Raw genomic sequence first — 24,969 nt, 5'->3', positions numbered from 1 at the left:
TTCCCTTCCCTTCCCTTCCCTTCCCTTCCCTTCCCTTCCCTTCCTTCCCTGGCAGCACTTCATTCAAGAGCTGTCAGGTCTCTATCTGTCTCTAATTTCCCCAAATAGAACACTGTTCTGTCCCTAGTCATTCATTATATCTATTAATGCTGCCATTGATTCAGAGAACACAGGCAGAGGACAGTGGCACTACAGGAGAGGGCTCACACTTTCTCTTCATGCTACAAACACATGGCTTTTATTCGGCCTTAACCACTCTAAGACTGAAGTGCAGCTTTGGTGTGAGAGGCCAGTGAGAACTGCACTGTCAGTCTGCCCAGACTCCACGTGGTCCCACCCCAGGGACAGAAAGATTGCCACAAGGGCAGGACACAGAAAGTCACTCTTTGAGACATGCTTCTTTAGCCGCCAAAGGAAAATTTAGCCAAAACCTTCCCTACTCAACAATGATTTCAGGGATAACATCAACAAAACCATATTTCTGAATGCTTCAATACCTTCATCTTACATATGGGTATGGTGATTTGTCTCTTACTCGCCCACTTTAATTTCTTCCTTCAATTATTCTTTGTCCCCACTGTTTAGGGAATAGCCATTGAATCAAGCACATTCAGAAGTGTTAGTCCTCATGGTTTCTCACACCAGATACATCACACAGCATTTTACAGCTGCTGAAAATAATAGTTTTTGCAAGTAGTGTTCTTAAAGTTAAAATTACCAGTTCATGCAAGTAAAGCTTTGTTAAAAGCACTATGCAATCTCTGTTTTAGCTGAGGATAAACAGTTCTTTCTTACCACCATGCAAATTAGTAAAGTGGTGTCATTAGGAGAGACAGAAAAGTCATGTCTCCAGAGCCTTTTTCTAGCATGCTCTTACCGAACAGCATTGGCTCTGAATGCAAATGTATGCCCTGAATAAAATGTTCATGCTTCCAATCTAAATAAAATTAGGGTAGTTAATGTCACAGCCTTCTGGCAGCACTAAGGAAATACATTGACAGCTGTCATATGTTGTCCTGGTTCTGGCCAGGACAGAGTTAATATTTTGCTGTAGCTGTGAAGGCATTAGCCTGGAGCTGTGTGGGCATGGCTAGGAGATTATTCTACACCACCTTAGTCATTGCCAGGAGCAGGGATAAGGGACTCTTGCTTCCAGGCAGAAGGGTATTCCTTTCAGTGGGGAGAAAACATTGTGGGGAAGAGCCAGTCAGTAATGTTCCAGGCTTTCTATGTATTACCTTTTGTTATTGTGTTCTTATCTCATTGCTGTTTCCAGTAAATTGTGCATATCTCAAGCCGTGATCTTTGCCTTTTGTGCTTCCAGTTGGAGGGGAGGGGAAGTAAGCTGCAGTGTTTTAGCAGGACTACTGAATTGGAAAATACCATTCCTAAGCCATGACATATGTAAAGTGCATTTAAACTCTTGAGGGACATGGCTCATTTACTTTTTTCTAGGACAGTTGCTAATGTAGTAGTAGTTTAATAAAAGATGGCAGAACCAGAGGATTCTTACCTTTGGTACTCATGTGTAGTTTTAATAGTTACTGTGAAAATACACAGAGACTTTAAGTGATCTATGCTGAAAAGATTCACCTTTGGCAAAGGCACAAGTGCAGAAGTTGGTGCACTTTTTATTAGCTGAATTAGCTGTCAGTGCAATAGTGAATAACAAAGCATTTGGGTGCATTTCTGTGTGCACACACAGATAGAGATATAGATATACCACACAATTGGATCTAAGTATATTGATAAACATGGCAACACAGATACAGTCATATGTTTATCAATATATTTACATTTTATAATCAACAGTGTTGTCTTAAGTCTAAAGACTTTTAAAATACATTTGTAGAAAGAAATGTCTTTTTATTGGGATAAAAAGAAAACCAGAAAAATTGCGATGTGTAATTGATTATTGATATCTCTCTCCATCTACTAGTAAAAGCAATACTTCACTTTTGCAGACTGGAGCAATAAGCAAAGAATATGCAAACAGGTCTCTCCTGACCATTCCTTTGGCTAAAAAAAAAGTTTTTAAGCTTTTCATCTTAAAATGTATTGTGTTAAGGGCCACTGCTGAGGCCATCATCAGGCTCTCCAGCTCATTATCTATAATGATCGTGATCAGAGTGATCCTTGCTTTTACATTTCCTCCTCCTCACAACTGCTGTTACACCTACCACAGCTGCTGTGTAGGTAGCCTCCTGACAGAGAAATCAAACACTGCTGTGGTTAATGATTTCTCTGAGTGCAGCTCCAGCTGGCTGAAGATGAGGAAAAGCATAACTCATCTTGCCTGTCTGATTCAGGGCAGGCATTGAGGTAACTCTTACCAACCAGACAGAAGCTAGTTTTGAGGCAGGGAAGGACAGACATTAGCAGTATCCCCAGTGGAGCTCTCTCAGGTTTCTAGCTCTGCCTAGAACCCTTCCTTATCTGAGGCTCGTTTCAGTGGTCTGAAATGCACATGCTTCAGGGGAGCAGCTGTCAGTGATACAAAGATGATGGGTTTGATCAAGAAGCTCCCTGGTACATACTTCTCATCTCCATCCCACCTCCTCCTTCAGAGAAAAACCCACACTTTATCAAGCTGATGTAGGCTAGGACTGTCTTTGGCAATTCTGGGAATTTGATTTTTCTTGCATTTTTTCAGCCTCAGTACTCAGCTTTCATTTCAGGTGCAGTACTTGTAACACAGATTCTCCCTGTTGAGCAAACAAACTTTAGCAGCATTCTAGAGACTTCACAGAGACAAACCCAGCACTTGTGCAAAAAGCAGTTTGCAATTTCCCTCCCCAGCCTCAATACCACGAGCACTCATTACTAGTAAGCTTTCCTGGAACTGAGGCACCCACAGACACAAGCAGTAATGACCCGGATCTGACCTTATCAGATGAACAGAGAAGAAGGGGGTTTTTTGCAGGAAATAAAGCAAAACTAAAGCAGAAAGTGCTTTTTATTATTTTCACAGAGTATTTAGCTCTGAGACAGCATTCCTTTAAGCAATGTATTCAAAACAAAACATGATGAAAGGCAAGATCTAGATCTAAGTTTCTGCAGACGCATCCTTTAATAATATTTCCACACAATGTCATGTAACATTACAATTTACAATGTATTCAGCATTATTCCCACATATCACACCTGGATTTCACCTCACTGCCAGGTGTCCCTCTGACAGAAAGACTGTCTGGGAAAGCAAGCCTGCTTCTGTACAGCACTGAGCAAGGATATTGGGTTTCCTCAAGATACCTAATCTTTTTCTTTCAGTCATTCACAAAGAGATTAAGGAAAGGGAATAATTAATCCCAAAGTGTCCTGGATCTCATATATTGTCTCACAGAGCAACTAAAAATCTGAAAAGCTGTTCCGTCTCCTCTTTCTATCCTTTAGTTACCAACGGTTAAGGTAATAAAAGCGAAAGGTTGCCCCAGCAGTTACTCCCACCTCTAGCAACATAAAAGTTGAATTTCTATGGGAATGAGCCATTACTTTTCCCCCCTGCTTCTAAAAGATGGATTTTAGATGGATGCAACATTCTGGAAGAAGAACAGAATTAACAAAGCATGCTAATGATCAGCTGTAATACTGTATAAGTGAAGGCACTGCATACAGGTGAGCACCTGCTTAGCAGCATGTCCTATTTCAACCTTAGAAATGTCTTATTTTTAGCCCAAGAGTAAAAAAAGCAATTAAGTTGGGTGGGTACCTGGCAGACATGGAAATGGGAAGATAAAGGTTTGACTCAGAGACAGTTGACAGATTTCAGAAAAATGGTGTAGTACTGAAGTGTCTTGGAGGAATCCCTGCAGAAAAGGAAGAAGCTGCCCTACAGAAAGGCTAATGGGGCCTGGAAAACACCCGCTCAGTCAGAAACTGAGTCCAAATGGCAAACAGCTGAACTCAGATAATCTGAGAACTGCTCTCAGTTATGTCACAGAGTTCCCAAGTCATGTTACCTCTTTGTGTCTCTTGATATCCTCATTTTAAAATAGTAATAATAACAACTTTCATCTTTGTTAAGTCTTCACAAGATCTATGGATGACAATCACTTAAACAGCAGTCAGTTTCTTAATAACTAAAATATACCATCCTATAACCCAACTAGTCTCATTCAAACTCCAAAAAATTATCTAGCTCAGTTATTAATTTACTATAGAATTACCTCATCTTCTGTTAGCAAAGCTATTCAAAATTTTTTCTTTAGTTCTGTTCTCAATGTACAATTTCATCTTCACAGTTCCACGTGAAGCACAAAAATCAAACTGCTCTTCAGTACATAAATTTTTTTAACACAATAAAAAGATAGCATGACATGATATTGAGTTTCCAATAAAACTCCATCAAATTTAAATAGAAATAAAAATGAAGGACCTCCTTAAGTTTTTGACCTAAAAAAAAATCACCATACACAATAATATCATGCATGAAAGTAGCCATCACCTGGTCTATTCATTTGAAATATTAGTCTGTATTACTTATTCAAGTAGCATCTGTTCTTTTTCTAAACATTAAAAGTATTTTCAGGAAGGGATATCTCTTACTGCACATTTCTATGAAGATTTGTTTCCTTACATCTGGAATTCCTGGAACAGCTACTGCAGCACAGTGGCTGCGGAAAGCTAGGACTGGGAGATCAGTTTTAGTTCTGAACAGAAACCAGCTTCTTGTCATTCCTTCTGACTGGTGTAAGAACAACAGAGCAATCAATTGCTTGCTTCAGGAATTTCATAAAGAAGCTAATTATTTCAAATATGGACTTTTCTTCAGAGATCATTTGCAAATTGCTTTTTTCCTCTGCCCTTGTCAGAAACAAATGTCAGCACAATGCTGAAGTCTAGGACACAATATTTTACACCAGAAAAAAGGTGTCAGAATTTGCACCAAGGTCTGCAGGGACACACAGGCTAACACATACGATTATAGATCACTTCTGATAGCAGAAGTAAAATTGATTCTCTTTTCATGCCACCTAGCTCTCACAAATACATTATCCAGTTTTTCATCTCATATACTTGGCTAGAAGTAATAATTTATTTTGTGCAGATATCCACACTATTAATTCTAAATATATGAGGCAAACCTGGATAATCAGAGTTGAAAGATGTTTACTTACCTTCTACAGCTGATCTATATGACAATGCTCTTGCTCAGGAATTACAGGCAGTATCTTTGTGGTCTGTGCAGGAAGTGGAATCTGTTGTTTGTTGGTTTTTGCTACTGAAAGTTAAAATAATTTTTAACCATATTATTAACAGCAAATATATCTCCAGACTGTTGGACTTGCATATGCAAGTTTGAAAATAATTGAGACCCATCTGAACACAAGACAGAGATGAACCGTACTGAAAGTACTAACCATGTTTTGTATTTAACTTCCTCTTTATACTAGTAGGACAACAATGTGCTGACTTTTAGTCTACCTGGGAAGCAGCTTGAAGGTAGGCAAATAAATTTGTGAATAAATTGTAATGGAAATCCAAAAGCATGCAAATTTGAGGTTATGTCAGAGTCCCCCAAAATACAAGCCCCTACATTTGGCCAGGTAAGCAGAAACGATGGAGATTTAGTGTGAACTCATTTTCACATAAGGGCTGCAGAGATCGCCACAGGTACACAAGGTGTGGCCTCAGCTCACTTGTCATACACACAGAGCTACTGGGTAGCCAGTTGTCAACAAGATGATAGCATACACCTCAGAAGCAAGATGGGGTGAGGTGATGCCTTTAGCACACAGATCCTGATACAGTATCTCAGTGAAATAGAGATAAGAAATTGCAGAGACAGCACTGTCAGGCAAATGCACACAGAATTGTTTATCCAGTGCATTTTTCAAAGAACACAAATAATATTTTGACTCCAGGTCCGTCCTGTCCCTGACTATCCATTACTTCTGTAAACCTACAAATGGGTTTCTACTGAGCTGTCAGCAAGAGGATAAACTGTGCCACTTATATCTAGCTATGTTCATTCTCCACTGACTACATCATTTGGGCTTCTCTCTTTACAAATGCAATTAAAAAGTAGAGTCTGGATCTTGGCACTCAAGCAGCTGAATATAAAAAGCAAAGTCAAAATAAGACTGGGGTAGTTTTAAAAAAATAACAATGGATCTTGCTTCACCCTCAGGATGAGTCTGGAGATAATGGGTATATAGGCTGATATCCCCTTCGGTGCCTGCATGCAAACTGAGTAGAGAAAAGGTCCTTTGTGTGTCAGTGCTCTATGGAAAGCATACAGGGGCTATAAAAAGCTCCCTAAAGTTACTTGCATCCTATAGATTTTATCCTTATTTTTATCTGAAATAAAAGGTTTTAAAAGCTCCAAAGTAATAAGACTTGACAATTTTCTTGGATATGTTGCATTTCAGCAACTTTTAAGTCTGTGTTAAATATTGAATACTATGAGAAACTTTGCTTTTTCGAGCATTATTCATGTGAGTTGCAGAGGGTTAGTCATTCAGCTATGTCAGTACCTAAGGGACCACGAAAAAGGTAATGTTTCAGTTAGCCAAGATTTAACAAATTTCTCTTATCTTGGCTTTGCATCTATTTGCTGCTGTAAATGTGTCTTGCCTGTTCTCTTTGCTAAAAAGGAAATGTATTGCAGAATACAAGGAGGAGTAAGTCTGAACTCACTGGGATGTCAGCCCCAACACTACTGAGCCAGCATTTGCTTATATTTCCAACGTGTCAACTAACCTGAAGCTGTAGCAACACATCAGAGAGATGGCAGGATTTCCCCTATTTCTTCTAATCTTGTAAGAAAGGAACTATTATTTTAATAGGATAGCACAGAAAACAATACAGGATTTCAAATGAGAGGAAATTTGTCTTATTGTTTCTTCTGTCAAAATTACAGCTGTCAAGCCCACTTATATCAAATGCTATGAATGTCACAAACCCTAAGCAGTCCGGAAAACAACTGCAGGCCAGGAAGCCTGAGGTTTTACTCTCTGAATCTTGGTTGTCACTATGAACCTGCAGTGTTCTTCTTCCAGGATGAGTTATAAAAGTACCATCCATCAGAATTAACTTTGTATTACTGTGAGCCAGACAAGTGAGTCAAGGAATCTTGTATTTGTATCCTAAAATGTAATGAGCCAAACTGTAACTCCATGAGGCAATGGAGTATCACTGAAAATGAGTATACTGTTTGAGCAATGTAGAACAAGGTATTGTTCTTGAAGTAAGGCTGCCCACAAAGATAGCAGAGTAATAACACGATTATTTTAACAGTATGATTCCCTGTCTGCATTGGTCAGTTCTAGCACAGAAATGAGAGCAAGCCTTTTTTTCAATCACATCTTATGCCACCTTCAAAATATAATAAAAATAAACAAGGAATGACATTCTTACTTTCTTATAGGAAAAGAAAGTCTAAATGGGAATTTATAGTGATAAGATTCTGCTAATATAAATTCCCACTTAAGTATAACTAATCTAATTATACTAATGAATCTTCCAGACCCTACTAGGCAGTTGAGGTATTAAATGCCCTGATTTATGCAATCTCATTCCTCTACAGCTTATTTTATTTTTTTTTTAAATAATGTAGCCTACAGTTCACACATACTGGCCTGCTCCCAACAAGTAATTTTGTGCCATGTGCCCAGGATCATCCTTTTTTTAAGGATACAGCTACATGAGAATAACTTCACTTAGTCAGTTACTAGTAATGGAAAAGGTACCAAAGTGGTTTAGGGAAAATGGGCTAAGCAAGAGGAATAACAGCAGGGTAACTGTTAACTTTCTTCTCTTTATCTGCATTGGAGACTGATTTAAGCAGTAAGCTGCAAATGACAATTCAGCAGTTTGTATCTTAGTTCTTTTAAAACTCTGTGGGGAATACATTATAGTCCTTCTTATTGCCTTTATTAATTTATTAAGCTGTTCTTAAACCTCTTCTACTGCCTCTACAATTTAAGAAAGCTCTTCAAAGAAATTCTTGCAATAAAATTCTCTTATGTGGGAATCTGACTAAGTTTCTCTGTAGAAAACAGAGCAAGGAAAAGCAAGGAAGTGGCTTCAATGGGTTATTTTCCATGTGTTCTTACTATTAAGTTCTATTTGATGAAAATGCTCTTTGTCTGGAAATACAGATCAGCCACTTAAGTATTTATTTCTTGCACTAAAAAAAGAGTACCCTCTCTTCTTTCCCTTGAGTTGTGGATGCATTTAAGAGCATCTATTTTTTGCCAGTTCATACCATTCAAGGGACAGTTATTATATATAAATGCAATGGCAGGACCAGCTCCCAAGTCCAGAAAATGTGCTTTGTACATCCCATGGCCTAGTGCATTTTTTTTTAACTTAACAGCCCAGACAATGTTTAGCCATCATTTATGACCAGAATGCTATAAAGCTCCCCTCCCCTCACTATATGTGCTTAATCCTTTGCAGTACTGTGAATTTGGAAGGTTGTAAATTTAATCTTTCCCTAGAGAACATTCTATACATTTTCCCCCCTATCCTCCAGTCACTGGACTTGATGACAGTGATTCATGGATATAAAGCTACTAACAGTTTCACAAAAGTAAAATCCATGCTGTAAATTACCTTTTTGTAGGACCACCGTGACATTAAGCTAGTAATTTACTGAGCTTCCTAAGAAGCTTCCTAAGAAGCTTAGGAAGCTTCCTAAGAATTCACTCCCATTCTCAAAGTATAGGCTTCCCTCTTCCTTCTTCTATTCTTATAATAAGAATATAATTTCTTAACTTCAAATAACCTTTTAGTAGTACCTATACATCTTTTCATCTATATGACATACTGTCACATCCTCTCAAGTACTCATTACTGTGTTTCCAGGGCAATTGTATTGTCTTCAGTGGATCTCAATGTTTTTTTTTTCAAGATTGCAAGCTATGCTCTAATTATAGGGAAAATATTGTCAAGGGCTGTCAACAAAGTCATCTGTAGCTATTTATAATCCATTATCATGGTAGCAAATGCTAAGCTTAGCAACTGTGGAAAGAATAAACTCTTCATATGCATTTGATTCCATTTTAAATTATATTGGTATAAACTGTGAAATTGATTGTATTGACTGAAATTATGGTGTGTGAAACCAAGGAATTTTATATTAAAACAAATCCCATTATAGCAGTTCATGCAACTAAGCATCTTTCTGGGTTACATGGATCAATTGTAGTGAGGAGGCACTTAAAAGAGAATGACAGACCAATAAGAGATTCTTATTATCTTCAGTAAAATCTAGTAAAACCAGATTTGAATTTCCGTAAGACACCCTCATCGAGAATGCCTTAGATATACAACATTAAAAATGTCGTTCTGAACATGTGATAAAACAGGTATGATAGTAGTGAAGCTAGTCAAGACAACAGATGTCAGAAAAGTAATTCCTTTCCTACAGAACGAAAATAACGAGCTCATAAATATATCTCAGAGATAGCCAGGGCTTTAAGAGCAAGAAGCATAAATTTTACCCACAGGAGAGTTCAGACAGACAAGAAGCTATTCACTCTCTTCTAGGTAAAATTGAAATGCCATGAAATACTGAGTTGCAGACATAAATTATAGAGTCTCTTCTTACTCCCGAAGAACTTGCAAAACAAAAAGTGAAGTACTTAAGCCTAGTCAGATTTAAAACCATTTTTTTCATTTGCTGGCTTTGTATTTTTCTTTTCTTGAAGGGAGTTTAGTTTGCCATTCAGAGCTACTATTCTGTATGTTCCTGTTAATTTTTTTAAAGCTTATAGCTCCCTTCACAAAACCCGAATCCATGAAATTTATTAAAACATTTCACTCTCTGAGCAATGTCAGTAACACTCAAGCAACAACAGGTAATTTTCCATCACACAGATATTTGTTGCCAAGTCCAGTTTTCTAGAATCCAAACACTGAGTTTAGCCACACCGTTTAATTTACCTGTGCTAAACATACTACACTTGTCAAAGGCCACAGTTTTTTACCTATCTGAAACTCAAAAATTGCATTTTGTGGGAATTTGATTCTAGAAATAGGCTATGAAGGGCCAGCAAAACCATTTATTGAATCCTGCTACAGTCATTCATTCCAAGCTTTGGTAGCAAATTTTATCAAGAGTCACAAACATATAGAGCATACATATACATGTGTACATTTCTGTATACTTTTTGTACACACACAAAGCATTCAGCTGCCAAACCTCAAAACTGGCACACAAAATGACCAAAAATTAAAAAATTCAAAGTTGTTAATGCAGCACACTGGGAAGACTGGGAGAAGCATTCCCACATAAGTCTTCATATAGTTTTATTGTCATACTTATTTCTTTATAATAATAAAGCGTTTCCTTAACATAAGCCAGATTGAATCTGGCCAAGGTAACTCTGTAGGACCAAGGTAACTCTGAAACAAACCCGAAGCATCTCTTGGGAGGAAAATCTTAAAAGATCTTTCTTGACCTCCTCATGCCTCAAGATCTGTTAAATTTTGTTTTAGTTTTATATTACTTACCAGGAAAAGGGTGAATTTTAGTAGCAGATACAGTTCTTCTTGCATGCCTGGAACCATTTCTTCTCAGAACAGTAGAAACTGATGTTGCTACTCTCTGTTTATAATCTGCTTTAAACAAAATGTGTCAGCATCAACCCTGATTAGAAGGAAAGCTTGTAAACCCCTTATTAAGAAACTGTTGAATACCTTGGAAAGTGTTCAAAAACTCAGGAAAGTGTTGAAATAAGGTGATGAGGAAAACCAGGGGCCAGATGATTTGTATTTTTCTGAAGGAAATTTTCTAGAAATTTCATTCAGGTTTGTCCCTTTCAAATTATTCCTTGCCTTTTTCTAGACTGTGTATCTTGAACAAATTTTAGAAGGATATCAAGAAAAGTACATGCTTCAGTATAGGTTTGGACTCTCACTGCTGACAGTGGAGTAGCAAGGATGGAGTGTACTGGCATCCTAGGAAGCTGACAGATTCCTTTCTAGTGTGGGGTGTTTATCTTGGAAAGCACAGTCTGAGAGCAAGCTCTACAGCACTGACAAATCTAGAGCTGGATTGGGCACCTCTAGCTGTTCCTCAGTACCCAGTTCATAAACTCTCCTTCTTTTTATCCTTCTGCTGCTCTCTAAATGCTGTGCTCTTGATGCCTTAAGTTTTAGCTTTCATATTTTTCATATTCTATGTTGACTAGCTTTGAGCTTCTTATTAACTGTTAGTGAGCTCTCTTCACAGGGGAGGTAGACAAAACAATTCCTTTTCTAGCTTGATACCAAGGACAGTCGTTACAAGTTTCAGACCCAAAAGCATAAACAACAGTGGACTGAAGAGAGAAAACAAGAAGGATGGGACTTCATAACCTGAAACAGTGATTAGATAATTAACCCTGTTATGCAGATGGACCAAAACTTATAAAAATGTGAGACCTCGTGACCATTTTGTGGCTATTTTTAGGTCCATCTTGGGTGTAGCCCCGGACAGGGTCTTGCACAGCCCAAGGTATAACCTTTAAGGCCTTTCAATAAATACCTACTTTATTCTTAACTCTGTCTAGCCTCTGTTCTAGGTCAGCCTTCTCAAGGCACCACTCTCAGTGGGTTTATTGTGGATGGTTATGCAGATGTTGTGGTTAGCCCTGTTCAGCACTGACTGTGTCCAGGGCTCAGCCAGCTTCTGGCAACAGACTCACTCCAATTCTATGTAACAGAATTTATTTTTATCTTCTTCCTTTGAGAACAGTAAAAAATTCATTAAGTTAAAATTATTTAGGTCATGAATTTTTTTATGAATAGCCAGTGGAGATCTAAAACGCTGAAGCTCCATGCATTCACTGTAACAGTTAATGTCAAAGGAAGATCTGGAAAGGTTCATGAGGCAAGAGTGGATGTGAAAAGGCAAAACAATTTCTAGTTTAGGGCCTTTGTATTGAATCAATTGTAACCTCCACCAAGTTTATTTGGATATTTTATTTTATGCACTCATGAAAATAGCTTAATAATTCAGAGAATCTCAGAGTCTACCTAGCAGAACATCTTGCAAGGTCTCAAGAGGAAATTAATAATTCCACATGTCTTTACTGCTTTCAGTGGTGCTCAGAAATGAAGAGAAAAACTACTAACTGAATTATGGCTGGAAAAATTAATAACAGCTGTTTTAGGAACATAGTAATGCTCTGCTCTATTGAGCACCACTGAAAAAAATTAGTGTATAGACTTGCAATGAAAGGTGGCAGATTAATATATACACATAAAGCTTAAGTTTTATTTCTTATGTGCTTGTCTTTTTATCAGTGACATAATGATGTTGGTTATAATGTTATACCTTATAAATTTAATTCATAAACCCACTTTTCCTCAATTAGCAGAAAATGTATCCTTGAAGCTAGTAAGTAATTAGAAGCCTCAAAAGGGCATCTTTTCCTCCCTATTGGTGTTCATGATGATTCTGAAAACTTGAATTTAATAAAAAAGTGATACCTTTAAGAATAAAGGTACTAAATCATTAATCATCACTACTTAAAGTTCTACATTAAAAATATAATGTTATGACAATAGAAAATCAGAGACATGACATTCATAAGTAGTTTTGAAATTGCAAATAAAAGTCCTTTAAATTAGAGCACTTAATATCCCATTTGTAAAGTCCTAATTTATACTTTGTGGGGTTTTGTATACATGAAATAGGTCTCAGAAATTTGTTCTAGCAATAAGTAAAATATCATGCATTTTAAGCAACATAATCTGGTAAGGAGTTCCTTTCATTGGGGCAGGGAAGGTACAAACTTGACATCTCAAGCAATTACTTTGCTTATTCATTAAAAATATATGCATAAAATATTTACAGTATGCAAAAAAATCACAGAAACATTTTGTGTGTGGGCACTTCTCTTCCTCCTGGTCAGTTATGATTAAAGCTAGACTTCTATTGCTCCTTCATTAAGAAATTACCTGTGCATACACTAAGGATGATCAGGGGAATGGATATGGTTTATTATTTGCTTTGCTATCCCTGTGACTAGGGTGCTGCTCCTTTTAGCACCTCTGAACTATGGGGGGAATGGACATCTGCCTGGGAATAGTAACTAAATGCCAATTGTCTGGAGGTGCTCTGCCCACTCAGGGCTGACACAAGCAGAGTATCTCTGGAAACTGCTGTAAAAAGCACCTAAGAGTTATTCCCTCAGGTAACAGCTTAAGTAATATTCTTTTCACAGTGACGGAAGGTAATGTGCTCCTGGTACCACCTACTTCTGACTTGGGAAGAGAAACAAGGACCAGCAGCTGTCAAGCAGTCAATTTCTGGCACTGTTTTTGTGCAGAGGACTTTACCTTGATTGGTCAAAGGTATCAAGCTCAGGGTACTCCTAAAATATTATTCTTGTTTTATCATTGTCTATTGATAGAAAAAATACGGTAAATCTGATTTCAGCCTGTATCCCAAGAGAAGAGCCTGTCTTGGCTGAAGGAATATTATAGAAGCAATTGTTTCAGTCTCTGAACTAATGGCAAGTTCTCTCATAGCAAAGTTCTAATGACTTGGAATAGTCAATAGTGATAGTTCTGAAAGCACAGCAATGTTTTGTTTGCTGAAATAATAGCAAAGAGATGAGATATTATCTGGGCTTAATTCAGCTCTGGGCTTATCAAGGCACATCTTGGTTGTCCTGCATGAGATTACACCACCAAAGAATTTGAATAGCCAGTATTTAAGACAGACAGATGAGTTTGTACCTCCTTATATCCATTCTGTAATTTTTCCTGACTGTCACCTAAACAAATCATCTTCAGGAAGGAAAGGGTATTTCAATTCACTTATACTGATCATTGGCATTTCTGGTTAAAACCTTCCACAAAGTTTAAGTAATTGTGAGTAATTGTAAGTAATTAAGTAATTGTTTCATCTACTGAAATCAGTGTGAAACCAGAAGCTCATATCATTAAGCCACCAATTATCTATCAAAAATTTAATTTGCCATCAACAAGCTTGGATTTTTATCCACAGTTTTTACATCCACCATAGAGGTGATACTATCAATTATCTGAGTACTTCAGTCAGTCTCTAAGAAGCTTTTACCATTTGACAATCAAAATATCAGTGTCTGAGATACAGTAATAAGCAACAGTTTCGTTATTATAAATTAATATATTTTTACTTGCATAGAAAGTTAAATTCATGCAGATTAACTTTTCTTTACTTACAGTTCTGTTTATTTTCTTGGACTATTTTGTAGATGACGATTGAAACAGTAAATACAAAAACTACTGGAATCATAATGAGCCAAGTGATCTTCACCATACACATCGGATCTGTCCATAAAATGTACAAGAGACAAAATTAAGCAGCAAATCACTGGCAGCAGAGAAAAGCAGAACACTCCATCTTGGCAGGTTTTTGGATTGTGCCCATCCCCACAGATCAAAATAAAACAAACAAACAAAAAGGATTATGCCTTTTTCTTTCAGCCTTCTCTGTTTTTTGATGTTAGGTTTCCTGTATAGAATTTAGCTTAATTTTTGCCTGTAATTTAATATCTATATCTATATGTCATTATATCTCCCCACAGCTGAAATAGAGATGACTAAGTGAATGAAAACTTTTCAGATCAGCCAATGAAAATGCTTCAAAGATCAACATTTATATTTAAGGTAGAACAAGGGTAATATATGTCCCCTCTGTCTAGATAAATCATGGAAGAAATCAGTCCATTGTCCGACATCGGTCTGTACCAGCATTCTTAACCTCCTGGTCCATCTTCATATATGAGAGAAGGCAAGATTCTACATATATAAATTTTCTTATAAAAAAGTGAGGAAACGCTACCAACAGGTGCCCTCTGGTTTTTTAACTAAAGCTGCCTTGAGGGAGAATCACATGGGACTGGATGCAGGAGGTAGGCTGCTCTTTTGGACAGCAGATGCTGCAGAAATGCACCCACATTCCACAGGGATTTTGTTCAATAACTACTACAAGTTAGGACTATATACAACAAAGAAATGATGTGGACAACTTTCCCCTCTGGTTGTTTGAATGGCCTTTCAAACTTCTTTGGCAGCTGCATGTTAATGTATACCTTAGCACTGTCAAATAACTGTTTTTAAAAACAGCTATGTTACTATGATTCATAAAAAAACAAATTACAGACTGTAGCCAAACCACTGTTTCCCTTTCCCTGACTTAGAACAGTATAATTAGACTTACTCTAACTTCCCTTGTATCCTCTCCATCAAGAACGCATGAGGCAAATGCCAGCAACCCCATGGCTCATTCCTCCTAATTTAAAACTAAAAATAACTTTTATACAGTAATCTAGGCTCCTTTTAAACAGAGCACTCTACCCCATCTTGTACTGGCTTGTAAAGACATGATTATCAGTCTTAGTAAAAGCCCTGAGCACCTCTTTAGCTGTTTTGAATTAAAGTGGAAAAAAAAGACCTATTGTTAATTTTCATTGCTAATATGAGATTACTACTACCCAAGTAAATTAGTAAAGGGTAGTTAGCTCATAGTATTGACTCAAGTTAGCAGGGCAAGTTACAAATTATGTTCCTCTCATGGCTAGACACACTTATTTTAAAAAATCCCAAACAAACAAAAACCCCAAACAATCCTAAACTGCCCTTTCTTCTCTAGGATTTTCCCTGGATTTATTTAACATGTATTAATCCAACTCTGAAAAAATATTTTTTTTTCAGCAAAGGTACAACATAAAATATATTTTCCATGCAAAATCAAATGAATGCAATAATTCAGCAATTTCCAAAGGATAAGTGTTGCATATGGACAGAATAGAAGCCCTGACCATGGTCGGGCAATCAAACAAAAAACTTGCAGCACAAAGAGAAATATAAAAAGCTGAAGGCTCTCCTCTGGGAAAACTAAGCTTAGTTCAGCTAAAGATTTATCTTTTAAGCATACTATAGTGAGGCTATTGCAGTACATTAGAATGGTCAAACCTACCTCTTGGTTCTCTTACTACCGTAGTTAACAGGGACTTTTAAATTTACCTCCAAGACATGCCATTATCAGGAAAGGAAAAATTATATTTCCAAGTTTTGTCACATGCAATATGTGAGTTTGTTGCTGCTACACAAAAAACAATGTACATATCTTTACTTTGCTGTATTTCTTCTAGGAAAAAAAAGGGCGCAGCTAAACCTGCTTTAAATCATTATCAAAATCATCCGTTTTCTACTATGGATTGTTTTTTAATAAGGGATGTTCAAAATTGTACTCTCTTCTTGTGAAATATTTAAATATTTTCAAATGGTGTCTGGAAGCAGAGAACTACCTACATGAGGTTTTTCTGTAAGATTATATTATTTCTATTTTGATTTCCATTCTAACTCTCCTTTGTAACTTACATTCCATATAAGACTTCAGTTGCAGTGAAATATTTATACAGTCATTTTGTTCTTCCATCATTGCCAAGAGACAAGAATGATTTAGTTGTTCGTCGGCTGCATTTCGTCCTCCAGCTATAGAATTGTTAATGTGGATTTCCACCACGTAGTTCGTATTATGCTCCACTTCTTTCTTGGAAACCGTAGTGAAATTAAAATATTTATAAAAATAAGTAACATTTTCTGTTTTCACTTCAAACGAGCCTTTTGCTTTTGGAAATAAAAATTAAAACAAAACAGTTATTCAAGTGGTAGACCAAGAAACTTTTCTCAAAAAAACCAGTGAATTCTCTGTCTCATTTGCAAAAACATACAGGTTTCTACATCACTGACTATGAAAAATATGGATAAACGTATACTGTGTAAAGTTACTCTGAACAGATCTGAAGAGCAAAGTATAACCTTTTCCTGCAAAGTATAACCCTTTTTTGCTTTACTATCACCCTTTTTTTGTTGTAGTTTTTGTTGTCAGTTGTCAAAGGCAACAGGCAAAAATCAGGCTATGAGAAGGATAGAACCCAGGCAGAAGCCGTATGATGATAGAGATTTGAAGCGTGCACATTGTCTATCTGCTATCAGTTGCAGGAAGTCCTTGCTTCGCTTCAAACCACACAAGCTGTGAGACTTGTGCTATGTTTACAAAAAACAGGTGAGACATTGTCAAAAGTGTTAGTTGTACATATATAACTGAGAACAGTTGTCCATATATAACTTTTTCATACTTGTTAATACAGCTATTTTCTAATAAGGAAATTATGCTTTTGGAAAATAACTGAATATCTCATATTCAGGACTTGGCCTATTGTTGCTGACAATCTTAGAAAGAGGTATCCTCTTCCCCAAAGATTTGCAGATATTTGAAGTGTGTATGGCGCAGAAGGAACGTGCTGCTACTGCTCTGAAAAGATGTGGGTGTTGCTAACTCTCCTCTGTATTACTGTGCCATTCCTTAGTCAGTGCTGCTTTCTATAAAACTTGTAAGGCCATTTCTGATATTATACAGAGTTTGATAATGTAGACTACAAACACAGAAATGGTTATTTCTTACATAGTTGCCATCAGAATAGTTACCTACTGAATTAGCTCTTCAGATACTTGCTCACAACCTATCTTCATAATGCCAGCAATCTACATGTAGAGTTCCACAATGACATTTAAAAGCAAATTCAGCTTGAAAAATTGTCAGAAGGTACAACTCCTTAGGAATAAATTAAGTACTTCAGAAAGTGCTTGCTACCAACATGTTTCACTGACAGTCAGGAATGAATGCCACTGAGAATCTGACACAAAATCTGCACTTTCTACCCATGCTAAAAACCCCCATTGCACAGACTTGCAAAGACCATAGAGAACCAGGAGCATATAATTTTCTTCTAAGTACCAAATAAAAACTTGTCTTTTATTTTGTAATTAGTTACTTCAAAAATAAGTATTTCTCTTATCCTACTTACTTTTTTTAGCTTTTGATCCTGATCCTTGATGTTCAACATTCACATCCCTCTTAGATTCACACTCTGTCTGTTTAGAGTGGGATTGTTGTTCCCTCCAGGATGACTGGCAAATACATGGAATATTCTGGAAACTGGAATTATTTACAATGACCTTCAGCAAAATAGTCTGGTGTTCTCTTCTTTGTTTCACTGATCTTTCATAAGAATTATTAAAAGTACAAAGTGGAAAAGTGATGTTACTTAATGAACAGGTATCCATGCATGACACCATTACAGTGTTAGCTGTAAAAGAAAGAGTGCTATATTAGCCAGACAATCACATAGGACACATGGACAAGTATGTGCGTAGAATCATCATGTAGTGGATATTCCAACCATCTTATGATGAAATGCACTTTTTTTTTCTTCAGAGCTATGACAGAATGTTGAATGCATCATATATAAGAGAAAGAAAGCACAGGGTCTTCCCACAACTTAGATCCTGGATTTTATTTGCTGAATTGCATTAAAACTCTTGTAATAGTAACTGGAATTTGTGATGTTATCTAGTCCCATTCCTGTTTCAAAGCTGCTCCAATTTGACTGTTCTTCAAAAGAAGAGAAAGCACATTTATGCTTCTTCAAAAGAAGAGAAAACTGGTTTGGAGAGGGAAGTCTGCCTAGAACAGTGCAGTTGCAACACTCCAATGCAATTATGTTGTAAAGTACCTATAATCAGAATGAAAGCTTTCTTTTCAAATGACATTGAAACCACAGAGTGAAAATACACAGAAATGCTGCTGAATCCTCTAGCCACACCCTTCACATTCTCTTATATTCAGTCAACAAACATTGGATTTTAATTATGACCTTTGGGTTTAGTATTCATAGTCAAATTTCATTATCAAAGTACTCTAGCTAGAGTACATTAATGCAGTTCTGGCAAGGCAAGCAGCAAAAACCACATAGTTAAAAATAAGTGTGGTTCGTCTTCCACATTACAGTAGAGCTTTATCACGCAAATTTTTACTTGTGCTAACTTTTCCAGCATACAAAAAAATCAAGAATAAAAAAATTTGTGTGACCCCAACATGAAATAACCACTTCCCAGAGCTGATGCAGCACTAACCTATAGTTTTATAGCTATGTTTCCAATTCTAGTAGTACCCTTGCATCTCTACACAGAGAAAATTTTTTATCTACCTCCCATTATGAGCAACTAGAGCAATGTGATCTTAAATCCCTATGTATAGAGAGCAAAGTACAGTCTTTAGTTGCTCCAGTGCTCAGCTGCACTCTGATGGCTTCAACAGGCCACCTGTGCTCACAGAGCAGCAGGCTGGCCTCAGATAATGTTCAGTAAGAGATTCCAGACAGGATATAGAAATAAAATCCAAGCTCCAATGTCAAAGTCAATTATCATCCCTTTATTAACACTACATCAGAGAGTTGTAAACAGACAGAAATAAAACACAATAAATTGAAATGTAAAACACACAGGTAAGAAAAAATTCATTTTGATATAAAAAGGAAAAATATCAGACAAAATTTAGACTTGATCTTTCCCTGAGAAAAGACAAACTGTTTTCCTTGAAATGCTTACAATCTGACCCAGACAAAAGGTCATGGAGCAGGCTTCTGAGAACAAATTGTTCCACCTCAAAGAGGCATTTTGTGTAGAACTTGTCTGTGGAGATGAGTCCGGAGGAAAAATTGAATGCTTACTCTGCTCTCATGGCAAACCATGGCACCCTGGGCAACCAGTCTAAAACACTGCTACAGCTTTCAAGGCCAACTAATCATAATTCCCTAACACATCCTTTTCACCAAGAAATCTGTACATGGACTTGGGAATCTGCTGACTGGACTGTGGCAGACATCTATGTTCAGCACTGTAAAGTCCATTTTGAACTCCACAAATGGCTAAACAGATTCCAGAGCTGCCTTTGAGCCGTGTTGTAGGTGTGGAGTAGAAAAGGTGTGAATGTTGTTGAGTTAGGGAGGGTGCTTACCATCCTCTTGAAAGGCCTCTACTGAGAAAGCAAATCAAATGACGATCTAGCATAAACAAACTTGTCACAGGACTAAGGCCTTTGTCACAGGACTAAAGCCTTTCTAAGGAGTGATATAGATTGTTTGACACTTGAAGAAAGGCCACGACAACACTACACTTTCCCAGAGGATTACATGGCAGAGAGCCATACCATACTCATTTCTCCTTACTGCAGGACTGGGAAGCACCCTCCCAAATGTAAACATCACTCTAGAAATGTGGAAGCGGTTTTGTGAAATCTGAACATAGGTAGCCTGAATAGTTAAAAAGGATTGCTGAGATGAAACCATGCAAAGTAACTCTAGGAAACTGTTTTATATTCAAAGATCTGTAACCATATGCTTAATATTAAGAAGTTCTGTGATTATTAAATTATTCTATAAAACCTCTATTTACAGGGTGGTTTTTCATATAAAATGTAAATCCATTAAAGTGAAGTTATTCACGGGGAAGATGAAAATTAGTAAAAACTTTGCTTCCCATTAAGCATATCACAAATATTTCACTTTGCATAGGCTTGACTCATTTTCATTTGATCTGCAGTATTCTATTTGAAGTCAGAGCAGCAGTGTATACAGTATATTGTATATTGCATTTTTTATCACTTCCTTATGGAAGCTGTAGTCCTTCTACAGATACAAGGTACAAGTTGGGGAATACACAACTGATAGATTAAAGGAGATACACTCCATAAAGCAGCAGGACCCAAGGGATAGGACTGGGATTGAAAGCATCAGACCCCGAAAGGATAACCTCCTACTCTAAATCAGTGTAATTTAAAGGTTCAATGACTCGTAACCAAACAAGTGGGTTGCTTTACAAATAGAAAAGAAACATTTCACTTCTGGTATTGCTGAACTGTATTCTTCTAAAAAAAAAATTAAAGTCTTTTTTTTCTGGAAAAAAAAAAAATTATTTCCCCCTAGATTTTTGTATAATGAGAAATTTCCATTTTTATTCCCTCTCCAGAATGGAAGTAAATGCTGGAACTTCCCCTGGGATAAGACATTCAGGAATTAGGAGCTCTCTGACATTCATTTAGGAACTTGCAGAGGAAGAGCCAGTGATTATATTTCACATCTCAAGATTTCCAACAATCCTGTCTACTGAAGACTCATGGTGTAACCAGAAATTTGAAACATTTACAAAAAATTCTGTACATTTTAGGTTTGTCACAAAATCTGAAATAGAACTGGTTTTTAACAGAAGGTTTTTGATCAACCAGAGACCCAAAATCCTTATTTTGAATAAATTGTTCAACATATTTACTTTCTAATGTAATTCAGACATCATTACACAGCCTGTTATATAGTAATTTAGTTTTTGAAACATCCCAAATACAGCAATAAGTCTAATTTTCCAAATATAAGTCTGTGCTGCTCCAACTGTAATTCTGCTCTGCACATATACTTCACAATCTTATTTTAGACATGCTGTGACTAAGACAGAATTGCAGTGATCACACTATTGCAGCCTAAAGCATGGCCAATAAGAGCAATCTAGAAAAACTATTATGGAAAAATGTAATTACTCTTTGATGTTTGACACTAAGGTTAATGTTTTCTTCTGATAATAGTCCTGTAAATGTTTATTTGCATAATCTGTGCTACAAATACTTTGTTCACTTCTGCATGGAGGTAAAATATTAACTATTCCAACATCTTAAACTGAATTATAAATGTTACAATATTCAAAACTTATGACAGCTTACCAAGTTTGTTCATTTATAAACTATTAGAACCTATACATTGTATTCTAATTACTGATATGTCCATTCCTCATGGTTAATAAAAAAAATATAAGTAACCTAATCTGGATATTTTGATAGTAATTTTTTTCAGAAAATTATATGCTTCATAAAGAAATTATGTTATTATGCCTGAGAATACACTCTTTGTCAAAGGGGTGCTTTTTAATATAATACTTATTTACAAATACAAAGCTTTCTTAGGAATGGATGTGACAAAACTATTTTAAAATCAATTCACTCATAGACTTTAAAAAAAGGCACTGAATGAGTAACTTGCACACATGCATAGTTTGCATTTATCCTAAATCCAGTATCAGCCTTTAGGATCACAAAGAAGTATTTGGCATTTATGCTACAAGATTTGCTTTACTCAGTTAGATCTATTCTGCTCTAGTTTTTGTCAGATTACCACTTCATATCTCTTTCACAGCCAGCATCTCATTACCAGATAGTAATTATAGAAAATTTTACAGCATTTAAGTATAAAAACTTCTAAAAAGTTGTTTTTGAAGATGTGAGCACCTGCTATAAAAGAACATCAGCACTTTAACTACTTTCTTTATTATGAAGGCAGTGAAAATGCTGCTACATGGAAATAGTTACCAAAAATTTTGCAGTGTATGTAAATTAATTACAAACTCACTTCAAATTACGGCATATAATTAATTCTGTTGGTTAAAAATCTAACAAAAATAGTCTATATCCTGTGCAAATTCCACGTGTGCAGCATCCTAACCATTGCTTTTAAGAAAGCACGTGGCAACACTTCAATTGCAGACTTCAGAATAAAGGGTTATTTTAAAAGCTGATCACTCACCTTCATGGATTTTGAAAAATTCGGGTAAACACAAAATAAACACGGTAATTATTCCTAGTGCTAATCTGAAGAGTACTGGTTTTCTCAAAAGCAAGCACATGTCACTGAAGCACTCCCATCTAGCACAGTGATGGTAACTTCCTTCCTGGTTTAGCTTTTAACTTAGTGCAGACATTATGCAAAATAACATCTATTCATTTCCTTTTCTTATAATGAGTTACCTTTTTACTTCTCACTACATTAACTTGCAGAAAGCCACATTCTGTTCTTACATGGGCATAGATGAGGATGATTCATTCAAATATGCCCAAGATAAAATTCAGGTAGCACAATGACAATAAGAAAAAAACCCAACAACTATTTTATATGTTTGTGGTAGTTTTGCTTTAAGAACCCCTTAATAACCACTTTCATATACCTGCTAAACAGTAAATCAAATATCTTTGTGAAGGAATTTTGCTCTCATTTGGCCAAGAAGATTTTTAAAAAATGAGTCAGACTCTCATTATAAATATGAGTCAGAACCACGAGTCAGTTAGGGGGATTTTATTGTTTTATTTATATACTTTTGCATGGGGCTAGGTGGATGATAATGTTATGTAATAGACAACTTTTCATACTTTAATAGATTATTGATTTGATCATTACAATCTAAAGTTTTTGATCTGGCAATCAGTGATATACTAAGTACAATGAATGAGGATGAGTTGTTCATATTATCATTGCTGCTGTGTTCATAAAAGATGACAGATGTGTTGCCAATCTGTCAAGTGTCTTCAGTTTGCATTTTACTATTCTTTCTATTTCTATATCTATTTTACTGTTCAAGAAGACTGGATAGAGCCATTGCTATTTCTATTCATCATAGTCACAATTTTTCAGCTAAACATTCCAGTTAAAAGTGAAATACTTAATTTTGACAACCACCATGACATTCTATAAATTTTTCTTATAGATGAGACTGTGAGAACATTTCTGAAATGTTCTGAATAAAAATACTGTAAATAATGCATATGTAAAAACAAACTACTCAAATATAGAGTAATACAGTATAAAGGATTATATTAATTCAGAAAGATGCCTTCTGAAGTTGTTTTTCCCACAAGCTATTAAATATTGAGCACTACCCAAATGAAGTACTACTGTTGAAATTTAAATAAGAAGTGCCCTACAAACTCAAAATGCTCTTCTTGTCATCTAGTTATCTCAGAAGATGAGTAAGGCAAGTGGAAGCAAATACAGTATTTATTTTATAGAAAGAGTTTGAATGAAGCTGCAGTGAATATAAATTTATTAATATGATATTTAAATGTATCACTTTCATGCAATCAAATCAAACCAAAATGAACTCTGATTTTTTTTGACAGTATGGTATAATAGAAGCAATAGGATACAAAAAATCATAGGTATGAGTTTAAAAGGAAAACATTATATCTTATATGTAATCCATTAGTAAATAAGCTCTACTTTGTTTTTGCTAATTTGTATTCCCCCTTAAGTGTCTCACATATCAGTTATTTATATTTTCCCGTTTTCAGTGTTGTATGGTGTTCACCCATCCTATCTGCCCAGAAGAAATGGAGAAAATACTGGAAAACAGCAGGAGGACTTTTCAAGTACTATATATATCTGTCCCTTTCTGATACACACCATCACCACTGATGGTAGTGCCCAAGGTCAGAATAGATATTGCCCTGTAGGATTCCACCCAAGCTCAGGCTGATATAGTATTAACCTCTGGAATACATACAGGAGGCAGCTTCCAAGAAGTCTGCAGTAAGCTGATGGGGTGTCTCTATTTTAAGGCTATTGTGATAGCAGATTTTAGTTTTGTCTCTGAGTTCAGAGTGCCCATGTATGATCTGTCTGCATATCCCTCCGGGACACCATAAGCTTTAGATACTACTACCTTTGGGCATTTGTGTGTGTGTGGCCTGGCCACACAGCAACCTGGAAAACATGAGCTGTCTTTCTTTGAGATAATCTTCCTTCCACCTAGCTAGTATTTTTTACACAGCTGGAACAACTAGCATATTTGAAACCCCCATCCTTCTGTCAAGTTTAGTTAAAACCGGCTCAGTCATTTAATGCCAGCCGGGATGAGAACTGTCAGACAGACGAAGCGCGTAGCCAGGCCGTGTTTCAGTGCAGGGCAAGCAAGGCATGGCAAGCGCTGTGTATCTCATTACTGCATCAAACCCGCACCGCCATGCCTCAGCAATGGCCTCCAGCACCCTAAATGTGTTTGAGCAGTTGGAGGTGCATCTAGCTGTCACACAACCTATTAATTTGGAAAATTATTCAACTTCTGGATCCAGCGGTCACTGGTAAGGCATTGCGTGACGAGGGCAGGAAAGGCCGCGTGTTTGCACGAGGCAGTTAGGACCGGCTGCCTCAACATCGAGCAGAGCGTCCTGAGAGGCTGTGGTATTATCACAGGTTTATTCTCTTAAATGGGGCAGCGAGCAGCTACGGAAATGTTTGGCTTTGTGCTTTTGGAAGAAAGACAAAGACAATCAGGGACACGACGAGGCGAACACTGCCGCCTCTGCCGCTTCCCCTACCCCAACCT

General features: G+C 36.6%; 1 protein-coding gene across 4 annotated transcripts in view; it reads right to left on the bottom strand.

The window, feature by feature from the left end:
* The window catches only part of TMEM156 (transmembrane protein 156), a 26,570-nt gene extending 4,059 nt beyond the window's left edge, over positions 1 to 22,511 (bottom strand). The window contains exons 1-6 of one of the 4 annotated variants that reach the window (XM_015624861.3): positions 22,398 to 22,511; positions 17,799 to 18,080; positions 16,309 to 16,557; positions 14,146 to 14,253; positions 10,462 to 10,569; positions 5,118 to 5,221 (exon numbers count right to left, since the gene is read on the bottom strand). In XM_015624861.3, the coding sequence (XP_015480347.1) occupies positions 5,121 to 5,221; positions 10,462 to 10,569; positions 14,146 to 14,253; positions 16,309 to 16,557; positions 17,799 to 18,080; positions 22,398 to 22,497 (948 nt within the window). In that variant the 5' untranslated portion in view covers positions 22,498 to 22,511 and the 3' untranslated portion in view covers positions 5,118 to 5,120. The remainder of the gene's footprint in view (positions 1 to 5,117; positions 5,222 to 10,461; positions 10,570 to 14,145; positions 14,254 to 16,308; positions 16,558 to 17,798; positions 18,081 to 22,397) is intronic. The other 3 variants (XM_015624860.3, XM_015624859.3, XM_015624862.3) reach the window with 3 other exon arrangements.
* Positions 22,512 to 24,969: the final 2,458 nt, after the last annotated feature.

The sequence above is a fragment of the Parus major genome, chromosome 4 (assembly GCF_001522545.3).
Source record: "Parus major isolate Abel chromosome 4, Parus_major1.1, whole genome shotgun sequence".
NCBI classification, from domain to species: domain Eukaryota; kingdom Metazoa; phylum Chordata; class Aves; order Passeriformes; family Paridae; genus Parus; species Parus major.
This window is presented reverse-complemented; position numbering and strand designations above follow the sequence as displayed.